The 17,958-nt window shown below is 42.7% G+C and overlaps 1 protein-coding gene across 1 annotated transcript in view; it reads left to right on the top strand.

The window, feature by feature from the left end:
• Positions 1–17,958, top strand: part of LOC311132780 (CUB and sushi domain-containing protein 3-like) — a gene marked incomplete at its 3' end in the record, with an annotated part of 471,294 nt that overhangs the window by 336,500 nt on the left and 116,836 nt on the right. The window contains 9 exon segments of the mRNA XM_084166101.1: positions 3,558–3,768; positions 4,231–4,327; positions 5,561–5,665; positions 5,808–5,920; positions 6,599–6,668; positions 11,002–11,118; positions 13,162–13,371; positions 13,779–13,967; positions 14,128–14,305. Of these exon segments, the coding sequence (XP_084022227.1) occupies positions 3,558–3,768; positions 4,231–4,327; positions 5,561–5,665; positions 5,808–5,920; positions 6,599–6,668; positions 11,002–11,118; positions 13,162–13,371; positions 13,779–13,967; positions 14,128–14,305 (1,290 nt within the window).

Here is a 17,958-nt window from a genome sequence, read left to right as displayed (position 1 = left end):
ACTCTGCCGTTGTGCTGTAGAATTTGTGAATTTGGTCTCATGTATAATAAATTCTACACAGTAGTTTATATTGGATTAAGCGTAAATGTTTGTTAACTGTAATTTTCGTTAGTTATGTTCCAACACTCCCTCCATCTTGTGCCAATATCAGTTATTTTAAAATTTTGGTTCCAATAGCTCATATTTATTTCTAAGACATTGTCAATTGGATTACATTTTAATAATCTTTCAAAGACTCCCTTTTTTCTCTTCAAGTAAGTTTTGCCTTTTTTTCTGCATCCTCTTGTTCGCAGATCACACACCAATAGTCAATGTTCTGTTTTTGAGCCAGATCGACATTCATATCACACTACTTTTAAGACAGGGATTTTTTCGAGGCTTTTCTTGTGTCCTTGTTAGGGTAGGCAGAGTGCGTGCCTGTCTGATGGGAGAGTAATAGATTACATTTTGATCTGTGTTAGCTCCCTGTTCCTCCCTGTTTTGTTAGTTACAGCCTTATTCTAAAATGGATACAAGAAACAATTTTCCTCATCAATCTACACACAATAACCCAGAATGACGAAGAGAAAACAGGTTTTTAGAAATTTTGACAAATGTATTAAAAATGAAAAACAGAATTACCTTATTTACATAAGTATTCAGACCCCTTGCTATGACACTCGAAATTGAGCTCAGGTGCATCCTGTTTCCATTGATCATCCTTGCCATGTTTCTACAACTTGATTGGAGTCCGCCTGTGGTAAATTCAGTTGATTGGACATGATTTGGAAGGCACACACCTGTCTATATAAGGTCCCACAGTTGACAGTGCATGTCAGAAAAAAAACCAAGCTATGAGGTCAAAGGAATTGTCCGTAGTGCTCTGAGACAGGATTGTGTCGAGGCACAGATCTGAGGAAGGGTACCAAAAAATGTCTGCAGCATTGAAGGTCCCCAAGAACACAGTGGACTCCATCATTCTTAAATGGAAGAAGTTTGGAACCACCAAGACTCTTCATAGAGCTGGCCGCCCGGCCAAACTGAGCAATCAGGGGGAGAAGGGCCTTGGTATGAAAATGTATGCACTCACTAACTGTAAGTCGCTCTGGATAAGAGCGTCTGCTAAATGACTAAAATGTAAAATGTAAATGTCACGGAGGGGACCAAGAACCAGATGGTCACTCTGACAGAGCTCCAGAGTTCCTCTGTGGAGATAGGAGAACCTTCCAGAAGGACAACCATCTCTGCAGCACTCCACCAATCAGGCCTTTATGGTAGAGTGGCCAAACGGAAGCCACTCCAAAGTAAAAGGCACATGACAGCCCACTTGGAGTTTGCCAAAAGGCACCTAAAGGACACTCAGACCATGAAAAGAACAAGATTCTCTGGTCTGATGAAGCCAAGGTTGAACTCTTTGGCCTAAAAACCTGTTTTTGCTTTGTCATTATGGGGCATTGTGTGTAGATTGAAGAGGAAAAATAACAATTTAATCCATTTTAGAATAAGGCTTTAACGTAACAAAATGTGGAAAAAGTCAAGAGCTCTGAATAATTTCCGAATGCACTGTAAAGGGCTTCTATCTAGCTGTCTTTGAATGAAGGGCCTCTATCTAGTTATGTGGAGGTGAAGGGCCTCTATCTAGTTATGTGGAGGTGAAGGGCCTCTATCTAGTTATGTGGAGGTGAAGGGCCTATGTCTAGTTATGTGGAGGTGAAGGACCTCTATCTAGTTATGTGGAGGTGAAGGGCCTCTATCTAGTTATGTGGAGGTGAAGGGCCTCTATCTAGTTATGTGGAGGTGAAGGGCCTCCATCAATGCATTAGGGAGCGCAAAATGGGCAGGGCTATTTGCAAAGGAATTTCTCTCGCCATGCTGCTTTTTTGGCCTGCTGTAGAACTAGTCTTTTCGGGTTTTTGGTTTTTCAGTTTTTCGCTCGTGTTTTCCAGTGGGAAGGATACGGTCCATAGGATTTTCTCCGTGATTACCTGAGCACTATGGCTGCATTTTATATATCATCTGTAAAATATGGATGAGTTGAAATTGCTCTGAAGTGAATTTGTTGAATAATTTATGCGCCTGACACAGATATATTAGACTTTGCTCTCTCTCTCTCTCTCTCTCTCTCTCTCTCTCTCTCTCTCTCTCTCTCTCTCTCTCTCTCTCTCTCTCTCTCTCGCTCGTTGCCCTCTTTTGCCCCCTTCTCTCTCTCTCTCTCTCTCTCTCTCTCTCTCTCTCTCTCTCTCTCTCTCTCTCTCTCTCTCTCTCTCTCTCTCTCTCTCTATCTCTCTCTATCTCTCTCTATGTCTCTTTCTCTTTCTCATCTCTCCCTACCTTCTCACTCTTTCTCTCCCTCTCTCGCTGTCTCTCGGATCCATCAGACATTTCTGCTGCCATATTAGACAGCCATTAGTGTGTCCCTACCTGCTCTTAGTTGTTTAAACAAAGTGATTGGCGTTGACCTCTAGTATATACTGTTATCCTTCACAGATAGCATCACCATCGTATCTGAGCATCTGAGCAGGGAAGAAAAAACCACTGTTCTGGCAGCATAGATACCAGCTTGTGCTATTGACAGCTCTCTGCTCTCCCACCTCTCTCCCTCCTTACGCGGTTTTGAAGACAATACTTGGCAGCCCTTCAACAAACAGGGGGAAATTGCTTAACCTGGCCTCTCTCTCTCAGAGGAAAACGGATAGAATGTCATGCCTTTCACCACTGAGGCAGACGTTTATACGCTTCATTGTCCCTTTTTAAATAAAGTTTTATTGAATCACAGACACATGGTGGGATGGGATGTGTGTATAGATATGAGGCTGATAAGAATGAATAGGTATGCCTCTATGACAATAGGCGTCGAAACTTGAACTGTGCCGATTGCTTAACGTGAGGTATTACATTATTTTAGCTCTCTTTACTCTGTCTACAATCACTATCTGTCACTGCAAATAATGTCTTTATCGAAGATTTGATTAACCGTCCCTTGTCCAACATGCGTTCACTCTGTGTTAGTCAAATGATCTTTGATTGGGTGAGGCGTCACTTAAGCTTCACTATAAGTCAGGAGGCGGCCATATTCTTATCGTCATACTACGACCAAAAACTTCAGTGTGACTGTAACACCTGTCCTTCGGTTTACTGTATCTTGCCCAGCTGTCCTTCAGTTTACTGTATCTAGCACAGCTGTCCTTCAGTTTACTGTGGTTGTGTCACAAATGGCACCATATTCTCTATGGGCCCTGGTCAAAAGTAGTGCATTGTGTAGGGGATAGGGTGTCATTTGAGACGCAACCTAACACTGCTGTCCTTCAGTTTGATGTATTTAACACAGTCTAGGAGAAGACATGCCTAGCTCCATTGGGCACAGCATAGCCACCTGGTTGTACTAGCTACATAATGATATCTGTATCTCAGTGTGATGTCTATTTAAAAGCCCTTGGTGCATCCATCAAAGCACAGACCCACGTGGATGGTGAACATATTAGGACATACATGCTAGCTAATATGTATTTTGATGTCTGATGTAGTATGTCGTTTTCCTTGGATGTCTGATGTGCCTGTGCTAATGTACTGTACGTTAGCACAGGCACTTGTATGGTGTACATATTAGGACATACATGTGCCTGTGCTAACGTACATCCCTCTGTGTTTGACTTTGTCCCCTCAGTGCCGTGTGGAGGGACCCTGACGGCGCGCAGGGGGACCATCCTGTCTCCGGGTTACCCCGAGCCCTATGACAACAATCAGAACTGCGTCTGGAAGGTTTCGGTGCCCGAGGGCGCCGGAATCCAAGTAAGAGGGCCTCTTCTGTTCTGTTTGAAGTCCCATGGACCAATATAGATGTTTGACATTTAACAATATCGCCATGCAGTACGAGAAGTTACAACTTTTAATAAAGGGAATGCTTAATAGCTTTTCGTAAGAGTGCTCTGTGTTTTGAACCTCAAGTCTCGCCCCTATCTCTTTCCATTGAATATTATCTACAGTACGTGTTTAATATGTTTTTTTAATTAAGTGGTGACGAAGTGTATGTGTGTTTCTGTATGGGAGTGTTCTTCCTCTGGCTGATACCCATTTCACACTACTGAGCCAAGCCGAACCGAGCTGTACTGAGATGGCCTGCTTACGCATCTGCCATAATTGCTGGAACAGTACTGTTTGGGTTATAGTATGAATCATGCATTAGTGAGCTCAGTTCAGGTCAGGTTGGTGAGGTAGTGTGAAAAGGGTCTGACTCCGAACACCTTGCCTCAGATCCAGGTGTTGAGCTTTGCTTCCGAGCACAACTGGGACTCTCTGGACTTCTATGACGGAGGTGACAACCACGCTCCTAGACTGGGCAGCTACTCAGGTAATCTTCAGATCCTGTATTTTAAAAAACAACCACTTGTGGTGCCTTAATTTATGTTGCATCACAAATGTGTTGTGATATCTGTTAATGTCATCCTGATTTGGCCATAAATTAGGTTTCATGGAAACAAGTTTCAGCTAGCTATATTCTATAAATTGAAAGTCCCTTTCTGAGATCATTATAATAATTTACTGTGAAAAATAAGTTGTTTTCCCTCAAGACAAACACCTTCCTGCGTCCATGACCACGATCTCATAACGCAAAATGTATCTCATAACACGAAAATCCCTTTCCGAGATCATTATAATAATTTACTGTAAAAAATAAGTTGTTTTCCCTCAAGACAAACACCTTCCTGCGTCCACGACCATGATCATGTAATTATACCAGTCGGAATACATGTGGTTCAATGTGTCCCTCCCTGACTGTGTACTACAGATCAATTCCTGCCAGGCCTGTCAAGGGAGCTCCCTCCCACTGATTTCTGTAGCCGCTTTGAGAATAATACCCTGGCTGATGAGCACATCCATATGGACCCAGCATCAGCCACGCTCCGGCCTTGTTGGCCTGTCTGTCATCGAGGCCCAACGGGTCAATGCCGGCTCCATGGGGGCTGAGAGGGGGAAGGGGATGTGGGGGTGGACAGTAATGTGGAAGTTCCACTGGGTATATGAGTCCCTTGCTGAGGCCTGAAGGACAGGGCCACATCACACTGTGGAGCTCTGAGCTGGTCCATACAGATACAGATAGATACTGACCTGCCTCATCACGTATACAATCTATAGGAAGCTGCTGGAGGTTGGAACAATAGGGTGTTAGAGAGGGAACGAGATCAATATGAGGAGGACACTTAGGAGAATGGAGTAGGGAGATGGACACAATATGTGTCATGTTTACAGCTGTCCAAGTGCTGTAGCTACCTGAAGAGAAGACTGTTTGTTCTCTTCATAGCTGTTCGCTGTTATTTAAGGCTGTTATTAACCACTTGTTAGTGTCGCTAAATAGGACATTACCAGTAGCTGAAAGGGTATCATCTGAATGGTATGAAACACAAGCAAAAGGTTGATTCACAAACCAACTACCTGTTGTTACTATGTTCCTGTTTTACATAAGCCCTTTAATCATTAATTGATTGTATTTATGGAAGGACAACAAGCAGTAAGGGTGAAGTGAACCATTAAAGAGCTTATTTTATAACATCTTGTCTCACTCTCGTTCTCTCTCGCTTCCAAGGCACCACCATCCCCCAGTTGCTCAACAGCACGTCCAACAACCTGTACCTGAGTTTCAGTTCAGACATTAGTGTGTCTGCTGCAGGCTTCCACCTGGAGTACACAGGTATGTCTATCAGTAGATGGCTGTATGGTGTGTGTGTGTATCTGTATGGACCAACTCAGAGAACAAACGTGCTTGTGTGTGTGTGTGTGCAAAACTGTGACAACAACTCACATTTTCTCTTTCCCTCTCTCCTCAGCCATAGGTCTGGAGTCCTGTGCAGAGCCACAGACCCCCAACTATGGCATCAAGGTTGGAGACCGCTACATGGTTGGAGACGTGGTGCTGTTTCAGTGTGAACAAGGCTACTCTCTGCAGGTAAGAGGGAATTATTTCCATCTCTATCTTTTTCTCCATCTATCTGGATCGATTTCATCTATTCTCTCTGTCTGTTCATCTTAGTAGCTATTTTTAACGTTTTTCTCAGTGGTCTACTGTTCTAAAGCATCTATGAATAAGGCATATGTAACATTATAACATAATACTGTATGTTGGCCTGAAGGGCATTCTAGAGCATGCATTATTTCCCTGTAACGCACAGTATATTTGTACGGTAGAATTCAATTGCTATAGTTCTTACATGTTCTATGTTTGAGCTGCTTTTGAAAGCAAAAGTCGAATTGAAAACATTATTGGAATTGGCATAATTAGATTTTCATAATAGCAAGCTAGGACTGATGGTTTGGTTAGCTAAACTAGCAAGTCTGTTGGTTTGTTTACCAAGGCAACTACTGTTGCTATCTAGTAAACTAGCTAGCTACTTCATGAGATGTTGAACACATTTCTACCTGCAAATGAATACATTTGTAGTGGAATTGTGTTAAATTATAGCCATGGTATAAAAGGGATAATCAACTCGGGGCTCTATGCAGTCTCCATGGAAGGTTAGTTCCACTCCGGTAGCGAGTTGTGGAACACACCTTCCACTTCATTCATTATTTTCCAGAGAACGCATAGCCCCTGTTGAATATCTCTTACATGTATTTTCTTCACCAGGGGAACGCCCATATAACCTGTATGCCAGGACCAGTCCGGAGATGGAACTACCCAGTCCCACTGTGTCTTGGTATGTTGATAACCTTACTGTAACATTATTACGGATGTAGGATCTTAATTTGATCACTCTTTTGTTGCTGAGCAGGAATTACAAACAAACTTGTAGTGTATTTAAAAAGGCTTATATAATTAATTTCAGACTTGATTTGCACCAAACAAAACATTTAACAACCCCTACAAAAATGTCCCTACAAAACTGGCACCAATCCACATAATAATTCACATTTCCTGTTGCTGCAGGATTATTTTCCTGCTTTAGCAAACTGACTCAAATTAGATCCTACATCTGTATGTCTAAACCTCTAATAGAAAATAGAGTTCCTTGACTCTGTGATGTAATGGTGTGACTGTCAATTAGGACTGTATAGAGCAGCGTTTTCCAAACTAGGGGTCATGAGAGAAGCTGAAAATGGGGTTGTGAGAGAAACTCTGACATTTTTTAATTTAAAATCGCGCTTGGTTCATAAAATCGCGCTTGGTTCCAGTAGCCGCTAGATGCAGTTGTAATAAACAGAGTGGTTTCTGTTTTCTTCCTACAAATCTGGATCTATCTTTTGAACGGTTTAAGCTGCAAAATATTATGACCCCATCACTGAAAGATAAGACTCTCAGGAACACGTAGAGTGCATTCGGAAAGTATTCAGACACCTTGACTTTTTCCAAATTTTGTTACGTTAAAGCCTTATTCTAAAATGGATTAAATAAAATTAACATCCTCATCAATCTAAACACAATATCCCATAATGACGAAGCGAAAACAGGTTTTTAGAAATGTTTGCTAATTTATTAGAAATAAAACACTGAAATACCTTATTTACATAAGTATTCAGACCCTTTGCTATGAGACTCAAAATTGCGCTCAGGTACATCCTGTTTCCATTGATCATCCATGAGATGTTTCTACAACTTGATTGGAGTCCACCTGTGGTAAATTCAATTGATTGGACATGATTTGGAAAGGCACACACCTGTCTATATAAGGTCCCACAGTTGACAGTGCATGTCAGAGAATAAACCAAACCATGAGGTCGAAGGAATTGTCCATAGACCCCCGAGACAGGATTGTGTCGAGGCACAGATCTGAGGAAGGGTACCAAAAAATGTCTGCAGCATTGAAGGTCCCCAAGAACACAGTGGACTCCATCATTCTTAAATGGAAGAAGTTTGGAACCACCAAGACTCTTCATAGAGCTGGCCGCCCGGCCAAACTGAGCAATCGGGGGAGAAGGGCCTTGGTCAGGAAGGTGACCAAGAACCCGATGGTCACTCTGGCAGAGCTCCAGAGTTCCTCTGTCGAGATGGGAGAACCTTCCAGAAGGACAACCATCTCTGCAGCACTCCACCAATCAGGCCTTTATGGTAGAGTGGCCAGCCGGAAGCCACTCCTCAGTAAAAGGCACATGACAGCCCGCTTGGAGTTTGCCAAAAGGCACCTAAAGGACTCTCAGACCATGAAAAAACAGATTCTCTGATTTGATGAAACCAAGATTTAACTATTTGGCCTGAATACCAAGCGTCATGTCTGGACGAAACCTGGTACCATCCCTACGGTGAAGCATGGTGGTGGCAGCATCATGCTGTGGGGATGTTTTTCAGCGGCAGGGACTGGGAGACTAGTCAGGATCGAGGGAAAGATGAACGGAGCAAAGTACAGAGAGATCCTTGATGAAAACCTGCTCCAGAGCGCTCAGGACCTCAGATTGGGGCGAAGGTTCACCTTCTAACAGGACAAGACCCTAAGCACACAGCCAAGACAACGCAGGAGTGGCTTCGGGACAAGTTTCTGAATGTCCTTGAGTGGCCCAGCCAGAGACCGGACTTGAACCCGATCGAACATCTCTGGAGAGACCTGAAAATAGCTGTGCAGGGACTCTCCCCATCCAACCTGACAGAGCTTGAGAGGATCTGCAGAGAAGAATGGGAGAAACTCTTGAAATAAAGGTGTGCCAAGCTTGTAGTGTCATACCCAGGAAGACTTGAGGCTGTAATCGCTGCCAAAGGTGCTTCAACAAAGTACTGAGTAAAGGGTCTGAATACTTATGTAAATGTGATATGTACGTTTCTAAAAACCTGTTTTTGCTTTGTCATTACGGGGTATTTTGTGTAGATTGATGAGGGGGAAAAACTAATCTCATCATGTAGACTAGCCAACCCGCACAGCCTACCCACACTGTATCTGCGATCTGTTGGCTAGATCGCACGCGCCAAGACCGGAGTTGGCACATTTACAGTTTTTGTGACAAAACTATCGGTAGAATTGAAAATATGATGGAAACACATTGAACTTTAGATTTTCATTCGGTACATGAAAATGTAAGTACAAAAAGACATTTTATGTGCACTACGTCATCACGCACTGACTTTTATCCGCAACAAGTCTGTTTGGTGGAAACATATTTGCGTATTTTCTTTATGCGTATTTTAGAATATTCGCATGAAAATCTGTCGCCAATTGGATGGAAACCTAGCTTCGGATGATCTTCTGAACTTACCAATACTTTTTTGATGCATTTCAGTCACTTCAAACCATACTTCCTTCAGATTGAGATACTGTTGAGATTGAGATACTGTCAAAAGTACTGTCAGACTGATTTGTAATAGACTGTCATGGCCCCAGTTAAAAATGTAAACATTGGCCATTGATTACATCCCTTTTTTTTATGGTGAGGTCTCTGAAAAATTTGAACATCAAAATGGGGTCTCGGGCCAAAAGGTTTGGGAACCCCTAGTCTAGAGGCTTGTTACACAGTAGAGAAAGTACAACTTTGATGTTTCCAGAGTTGGCTGTAGTCTCGGAGACAACTGTCATCTAAGGCCAGCTGTATATCCTGACAAAACTAAGTCAATTATTCACAGTTCACCTGCTTACAGACCTTTTTCATGACCTTTTTTAAGCATATTGCAAAAAAGTATTTTAGAAAACAAGAAAGAAAAAAAATCTATCCACGTACAGTAACTCACTGAGACATGATGGATTGAATAGATTTGTTCATAAATGTGAACACTGCATTGTAAACAAAAATAATAAGCCTGATCACGCCAGGGTGGTGCCTTGAGCTTTGAAACGGACACATTTCCCTTTAGTCTCTTGCCAGTCATTGCCCTCTGAGTGAGCCTATTTCACCACAGCAATTGGACAGCCAAGAAACAGAAAAAACTAACATTTTCTGTTTGTGTTTTTTTGGGGAGTGGGATCTCGGATCTCTCTCCTCACGCTCGATACAGTCTCTTCCTCTGAGCTGCTCCACAGTGAGGGGTGTGATGGATATGTTCTGTGACTGGTGTTTTTGATTTGCCAGAAGTTTACATCCCTAACCTCCCACTGAGCCTCCCTGCTGCCACAGATGTTGGAAGGTGATGCGGTACCTGAGGGTTTCCCTTGGGACCCTGGGCCTCAGTGTTAGGACCTCTAAAGTTCAACCGTCGACTGATCAAGGCCACGCTGTTTATCTTTCGGAATCCCTGGTGCTTTGCTTGCTTTCATGTGTTCTGTTTGTCCCATTGGACTCCCCATCCCCTCCCCACGTTCCGGCAGCTTTGAAGGTGCAACTCTCACTAAGGAGTTCCGGCCTCAAGTCCGAACGCCTCTTTATTCACAGTCGACTCAGCTCATCCATAACTTTCAGGTCGGATAGGTTTCAACCGTTCTTTTTTTTGTATTTTTATCTAACATAATTACCTTTTTCTGACACACAATACTTGTAAAGAAGTAAGTGATAATAGCTTTGACTCTCCTAAGTGGTGAACAAAAAAATGTATGCCTCTGTGGAGACACATTTTCTGAAAGACCCCAATGAAGTGTTGTGCTTTTGTATGTTGCTTTATAAAAGCTCTCACACCATAACGAAAGGTATGCAGCTCCTTTGTGCCTTTTAGCACACAAAAGGCTGTTCTTTTCACAGAATAAGATTTACCTCACACTGGCTGAGCCACTGAGAGGGAAAGAGGCTATGCTAATAGCACTACAGAGGGAGTTGATCTGTAGCGCTGATGCTAAAATAGACTCCAGACTGTTCGAATCACAGGCCCATTTCAAGACCTGTCAATAATTTAGTAATCTAGCGGTGGCACCGATACCCATTCATACAGTCTAGAGATGTTTAACCCGAGATTAACCGTTCTGCTTTTAGGACGCTGTAGCTATAAATACAGATAAGAACATGGCATGGTGAAGTTTAAGATTTCTGTCTATGATTGACTAATAAAGTAGTTATTCTACTCTACTATACTCTAATATACTGTACTTTACTGTACTGTACTGTACTCTACTCAACGTTTCTATACTGTACTCTGCTCTGCTCTATTTTACTCTTCTTTCCTTTATCCTGGGATTGTCTCCACAGCCCAGTGTGGTGGCTCCATGACTGATGTCAGCGGTGTCATCCTGAGCCCTGGATTCCCTGGAAACTACCCCAGTGGATTAGACTGCACCTGGACTGTCAAACTACCCACCGGCTTTGGTACGGGAACCCACTGACAGTCATTGTGGCAAAGCACACACACGCACACACTGTTAAACTACCTATCGCTCAACTCACTGCCATCGTGGCCAAGCCACAGTCACACACTGTCATACAAAGAAGTGGATCTCTTGTTATTATTTCAGTGAAAACCCAGCTTGTGGGGAAGTGGTCCTAGATGTAGCAGCAGTGCAGGGAAGTGTCAGACCCATGTTTGTCAGCTGTAGAGATAACTATGCTTGATTTATAGGCCTAATGTGCAGAGACATGGAAAGTGTAACACCAACCGTGATGTAAAGGCAATCCACCAGTCAACCAGAGAGCAGCATCATTGTTTACCTATAGTAGGCTACATAAATAGTATAGGCGATGCTAATGCAATATACATGTGTTAACTCAAGCCGTCGCACAGCGTATCTCTCCACAGATTTCCAATGTATGGTAGTGGCGGTCGGTGCCGTTTAAGATGAGGGAAGATGCTTTTTTTTTAATGAGCATGGCATTATTTCTATTACAGCATGTTGGATGACTGTCATTCATATTCAAGTTTACAACGTAGGCGCACAGGTCGAGAGAATTTTGAGGAATCAAGGTGACAGACAGTGACACATTCAATACCGCCTTGCACACTCTTGCCTGCATCTAGCTGATCTAGGGTGTAATCATTAGTCCAACAGTTGCAAATGAGAGTTTCTATTGGACAAATTCAGGTATGTTTATCCCCGTATCATTTCGTTTGCTTCCGTTTAAGAAACATTTTTCATCAGAATCAGTGGAATGAATACACCACTGATCACACGCAAACACAGTTCACTTTCATAGCAGCCATATAAAAACAGCATGATTACTTTGCTCCTTGTATATATAATTCCTTCTCGCAACTATATATGCACTCTCTTCCTCTCACCTTTTCCCTTCACTTGTGGACTTCAGTGCACAACACATCAGCTGTCTGTGACCAGGCGAAAAAAACATATCATGACCGCTAACCGCTACACACAGCCTACATCATTTTCACCTCATAGTCAACATACTGTAGCTACTAGAACTAATGCGTTAGTAAAGTTGCTACGATCATGCAGTACAATGTACAGTCAGAATGCAGTTTAGCAGTTACACCAGTGGGCCCCGGTGGCAATACATTAATTAAACCAAAAGCTTACCTTGACTTGGAAGAGGTGCAGTGTTGGAAAGCCATAGCCAGCTAGATATCATAGCATCCCTCTCTGTTTGAGCCAGGTGTTTGAGTAGCTGAAAGTGAATGTAAAAAAATATACAAACAAATATAGCTAGCTCTCTCTCTCTCTCTCTCTCTCTCTCTCTCTCTTGCTTCTCATTAAGAAATTAATTTGTTCAAAACTGTTCAACTATTGTCTTTCTCTCTCTTTGAGTCAACTACTCACCACCTTTTATGCACTGCAGTGCTAGCTAGCTGTAGCTTATGCTTTCAGCACTAGATTCATTCTCTGATCTTTTGTTTGGGTGGACAACATGTCAGTTGATGCTGCAAGAGCTCTGAAAGTTGTCATAATTACAGTGTAAGTCTATGGAAGGGGGTGAGAACCAAGAGCCTCCTAGGTTTTGTATTGAAGTCAATGTACCCAGAGGAGGACAGAAGCTAGCTGTCCTCTGGCTACACCATGGTGCTGTTGAGGCTACTGTAGACCTTCATTGGAAAACAGTGTGTTTTAATCAATTATTTGGTGACGTGAATATATTTAGTGTAGTTTCATCTAAAAATGAATACTTTTTTGTTTCACTATTTTTATTTTTATGAAATTCACTGAGGAGGATGGTCCTCCCCGACCTCCTATGAAGTGTGTCCACTGCTGTATGCATATGTTTGAGTTACATGCATCAGTATATACAGTATATATCTCGACAGCAAGTAATTTTAGCCTGGTTGAATGGATTCAAACGCATGGTGGAATATAAAATGTGTGATTCAATAATCCAGACCCACATGCTTTAGTAAAATCATGGTCTTTATATCATAAACTCACGGTCTGACCAGTATGTTTTTAATCTACCTGTTTATTTTAGGAATCCACCTGCAGTTCCTCAACTTCTCGACGGAGGCCATCCATGACTACCTGGAGATTCGGAGTGGAACTCTGGAGACGGGCACGGTGATTGACAGGTTCAGTGGACCACAGGTCCCCAAGTCCCTGTTCAGCACCACCCACCAGACCAGTTTTTTCTTCCACAGCGACTACTCCCAGAACAAGCCGGGTTTCCAGATCACTTACCAGGGTGAGGATAGAGTTAGTTGTTTAACAAAATATATTATTAAGATATTTTCTGATTTTATTGAACAGATAGATAGAGAGAGGATGACAGTGGGGAAATATGGAGAGAGGTTGTGTCAAAGGGCAGTAGGCCGGATTCGAACCAACGGCGACACCGTAGACTACAGAGGTAGACCAGTAGAATGTGTGGAAGAGGAGAGAACTCCAAAAGGGCTTGTGATTTCACTCAACTCAATTCAATGTAGTTGTATTTTTCATACTCTCGGTCTGGGCAGTCTCTCTTAGTATCCTCGATTTTTACATGATATACAGTTTTATTATTTATATATCAGTTTTCATGATTGTGTAATTTTTTTATATGTATTTTCTGCCAATATTTATCTGAATTATCGACCACTTCCTGATTTCCAGCCTATCAGCTGCAGAGCTGTCCCGACCCTCGTCCTTTTCGTAACGGCATCGTGATTGGCAGTGACTTCAGTGTAGGCCTCACTGTGTCCTTTGAGTGTCTGCCTGGCTACTCCCTCATCGGGGAGGCTTCTCTCACCTGTCTGCACGGAATCAGCCGCAACTGGAACCACCCGGTACCACGCTGTGAAGGTAACTATAGAAATAGGATATCTATGGTGACTACTAGCATATAAATCTAATAGATAGGATCTCTATGGTAACAGATTGATACTGCACCTAGAGAGCGTCTGTGGGCGTTGTGTTGGGGTAACATCACCTGACCTGGCTGTGAATCTCCTCTCCTCTGTAGCTCTGTGTGGGGGTAACATCACCTCCATGAATGGGACCATCTACTCCCCCGGCCACCCCGAGGAGTACCCCAACTTCCAGGACTGTGTGTGGAGCGTAAGGGTTCCTCCTGGGAACGGAATCTACATCAACTTTACTGTGCTCAGCACTGAACCCATATATGACTACATCACTGTGTGGTAAGAACCTACACTCATCTCTCTCTCAGCAACTAAAGTGTTATAGTACACTATACATACATCCACTTCACTGTGCTCAGTACAGAACCCATCTATGACTACAGCACCTTGTGGAAAGAAGAGATTCCCACTCATCTCTCACTCACTCAGCAACTAAGTAGTCTTTTATTTGAATTAATAGATCACTGCATCACTGTGTGGAGAGAAGAGATTTCCACTCACCTCTATCTCCGTAACTAAGTAGTGTTTTAATGTTACATTATAATACATGTACTTGGTAAAGCCTTAACTACTGGCCTCACTGTGTGGTAAGATAACCCACTCACGTCACTTCCTCTCTGTAGTTAACTGTTCATGCACCTTGTTTGGGAAAAGGCTGGAAAGGAAGTTCGCAAAGACAGCTGTTCTTTTTCCTTTCCACTCACCTCTCACTAAGCAACCAAGTAGTGTTTTATTTTACATTGCAATGCTGCCAACTCGCACACATTGGCCGTGAGACACGCATTTCACCCTCTTCTCACACTCACACACCACGCCTTTTATATCTCACGCATTGAAAAGTACTGCTTTTATTTTTGTAATTAGTCAGTGCATTAACTTTTCAACTGTGCTGCAAATCATTTTGAAATCGGAGCATCTGCGCCTGCAATTTAACATCACGAGTGGAACCTCTATCATTGTCCTGTCTTGCCACAGCATTGTGAACCGTGGCACATTGAAGCATATGATTGGTCTAGTTATGTAAGGGATCAAGGGGATTGGATGCACGTTTTAAAGAAACGCCCCTCAAGATTAGAGTGGAGCTGAATGGAGAGACAGAACGTTCTCCGCTGATTTTATAAAACTGTAAAAAGAGCAGCACGATAGCGTTGTTTTATGTACGATGTTGTCAACAAAATGAGTTTGCTGTTACTCCCGTCCCTATTGCAGAATGCAGCCTTTTAACAGCATGTACTAAAGTCGATTTAATCCACACTTGCATTAGTCCCCTCGTTTCGTGATTGGCATTTAGACTGTGACAACGAAAAGGCAGCAGACAGACCTACAGTATGTTTTAGCTGAGAAGTTTGGTAGGGTGACCTGATTTGTAACTATGAAAATCATTTTGTCAATTAGATTGTGATCCCAAAAGTGTACGTTTTATTCTAGAGTGAGAAAAAATAGAAGAAGAATTTGGTTATGTTGTAGGGGCAGATTTATGTAGTCTTCAGGAGATTTTATTATCTATTTACTTTATTTAGTCTGATCAGTGGAACAATTCTCATTTTTAACAATGGGCTAAAATATAAGGTAATTAGTGTGCTTGTCAGCAAGAACACTGCTGTTATTCCCCAAACGTACTGTATTATTCTTCCCAATTTTGCCAGTGTAATCACATTCACTTAGTGTATTCTGAACACCTGCTCTTTCCATGACATAGACTGACCAGCTGAATCCAGGTGAAAGCTATGATCCCTTATTGATGTCACTTGTTAAATCCACTTCAGTCAGTGTAGATGAAGGGGGTGAGACACGGTTCCTGCAGTCAAATGACCAAATCGCCCTCTAGTGGCCTCATGGGTGGAACGTTATTAATATTTTTCATAATTTCAGAATATATTTTTTTTACATCTAAAAATAATTATTCTGTGATGTATTTAAAGTGTAATATTGGGATGCAAACTATATCTGATATGGTACAGGTGTCTTCTTTTTTAAGCCCATAACCATGTGTGTGAGGTGTATACTTTTGTTTCAAAGTAGATTTGTTTAAGACTACCAAGACACACCACACTTGATTTAGCCTGCTGCAGTAAAAGGTTAAAGAAGGATTTTTAAGCCTTGAAATAATTGATATATGGATTGTGTATGTGTGCCATTCAGAGGGTGAATGGGCAAGACAACAAATGTCAGTGCCTTTGAACGTGGTTTGTTAGTAACGCTGCTGGGGTCTTCACGCTCAGCAGGATGCTAAATTAGTGGAATTATTATTAAGACCTGTTTTGGCAGAAAACTCTGGTATGGTGAAAATATTCCTATTTTGTTATTTATAAAAAAGTGTTTTAGTAATTATACAATTGTCGAACAAAACAACTTTGTTTTTGCAGTTCCACGTTCCCCAATGCTCTCCAACCTCTTCTCCAAACTGTTTCTTCTTAATTGGATGCATCCTTTCGGTGGTTACCATAGCGATTGCCTTTCCCACTCTTGGTCAAAGAGAACTTTAACTTCTGGTTGCTCTGCTCTGAGAGAGACCTGTATTTCACCTCTTCACCTCCCTCTACTTTCTCTCCGTCTGGTTTCCTCCATCCCTACTCTACACCCCCCCCCCTCCCTTTCATTAAACATTAATTGACCAATAGGGATGTCACATTCACAGTCATCTATTTAACTTTGAATCTTTCCCTGTGAACTGTGCACCAGGCAATGCAAGTTCTTCAAGTATCCCCATAGATCCAGTCAAAGGCATCTTGATGTTTTAAAGAGAGCGGCTTTCTGAGTAATTGTCTTCCGCAGCACTCTGACACCACTGTTGTGGAGGGGAATGGAGAGAAAGAGAGAAAGGAAGGAGGGGTGGAATAATGAATGGAATGAATGAGTCCGGAGATTAATTCTAATAATTGATGTCCTCCATCCATGCGCACACAAATTATAAGTCCCCCTTTGTTTTAAAAGAATCCATGAGGGTACATTAATTTATTAATGCTTTCAGCATAGCATAGCCACCACTCCACCCACAAGTTTAAATAATGCACTTTCAGCAAAGGTGGAAGTATTATTGATTTTATTATTTTCACACGGCTCTGTCTCCGTCTCAGATAGTATTTATGTTGCTGACTGCGGCGGCCGCTTCAATCTGCGCTGTGAGACGTCATGCTGGCTTGTGGGTTCCCCACATATTATCACGCGCAAACACACACACAAACACACTTGCGCACACACTCACGTATGCACTAATACACACAGACAATCACTCTAGCACTCTCTCTCTCACACACACACACACATACTCTCCCTCACATAACTCCCTCACACACTCTCACACAAACACACTCTCTCTCTCACACATTTACATTTTAGTCATTTAGCAGATTATCCAGAGCGACTTACAGTTAGTGCATACATTATTTTTTTATTTTTTTTCATACCCCCCCGTGGGAATCGAACCCACAACCCTGGCGTTGCAAACGCCATGCTCTACCAACTGAGCTACATCCCTGCCGGCCATTCCCTCCCTTACCCTGGACAACGCTGGGCCAATTGTGCGCCGCCCCATGGGTCTCCCGGTCGCGGCCGGCTATGACAGAGCCTCACACACTCACACACACACTCTGCCTAGCTTTCTCTGTCACACTCACACACTCACACATACACACACTCTAACACAAACACACTCTCTCTCTCTCTCTCACACACACACACACACACACACGCACACGCACACGCACACATCATGCTCCCGGAACATCCCAGGTGTCAGAGATTAGCCAGACTAATAAGACAGCTTCTCTGCTTGTTCATTAGGACCACCCTGACCCAGTGGTGCCCAGAGAGGGGGTCCACTGAGCACCAATAGACAGACCCCCTCTCCTCTTCACACGCTTCTTTACCTTGTACTGCTCTCTGGCTGCCAGGATCACAGAGATGTAACCGTCCTGCTGCCCCTGTCTCTT

This window comes from Coregonus lavaretus (assembly GCF_964263955.1).
Source record: "Coregonus lavaretus genome assembly, chromosome: 7".
Classification (NCBI taxonomy): domain Eukaryota; kingdom Metazoa; phylum Chordata; class Actinopteri; order Salmoniformes; family Salmonidae; genus Coregonus; species Coregonus lavaretus.
This window is presented reverse-complemented; position numbering and strand designations above follow the sequence as displayed.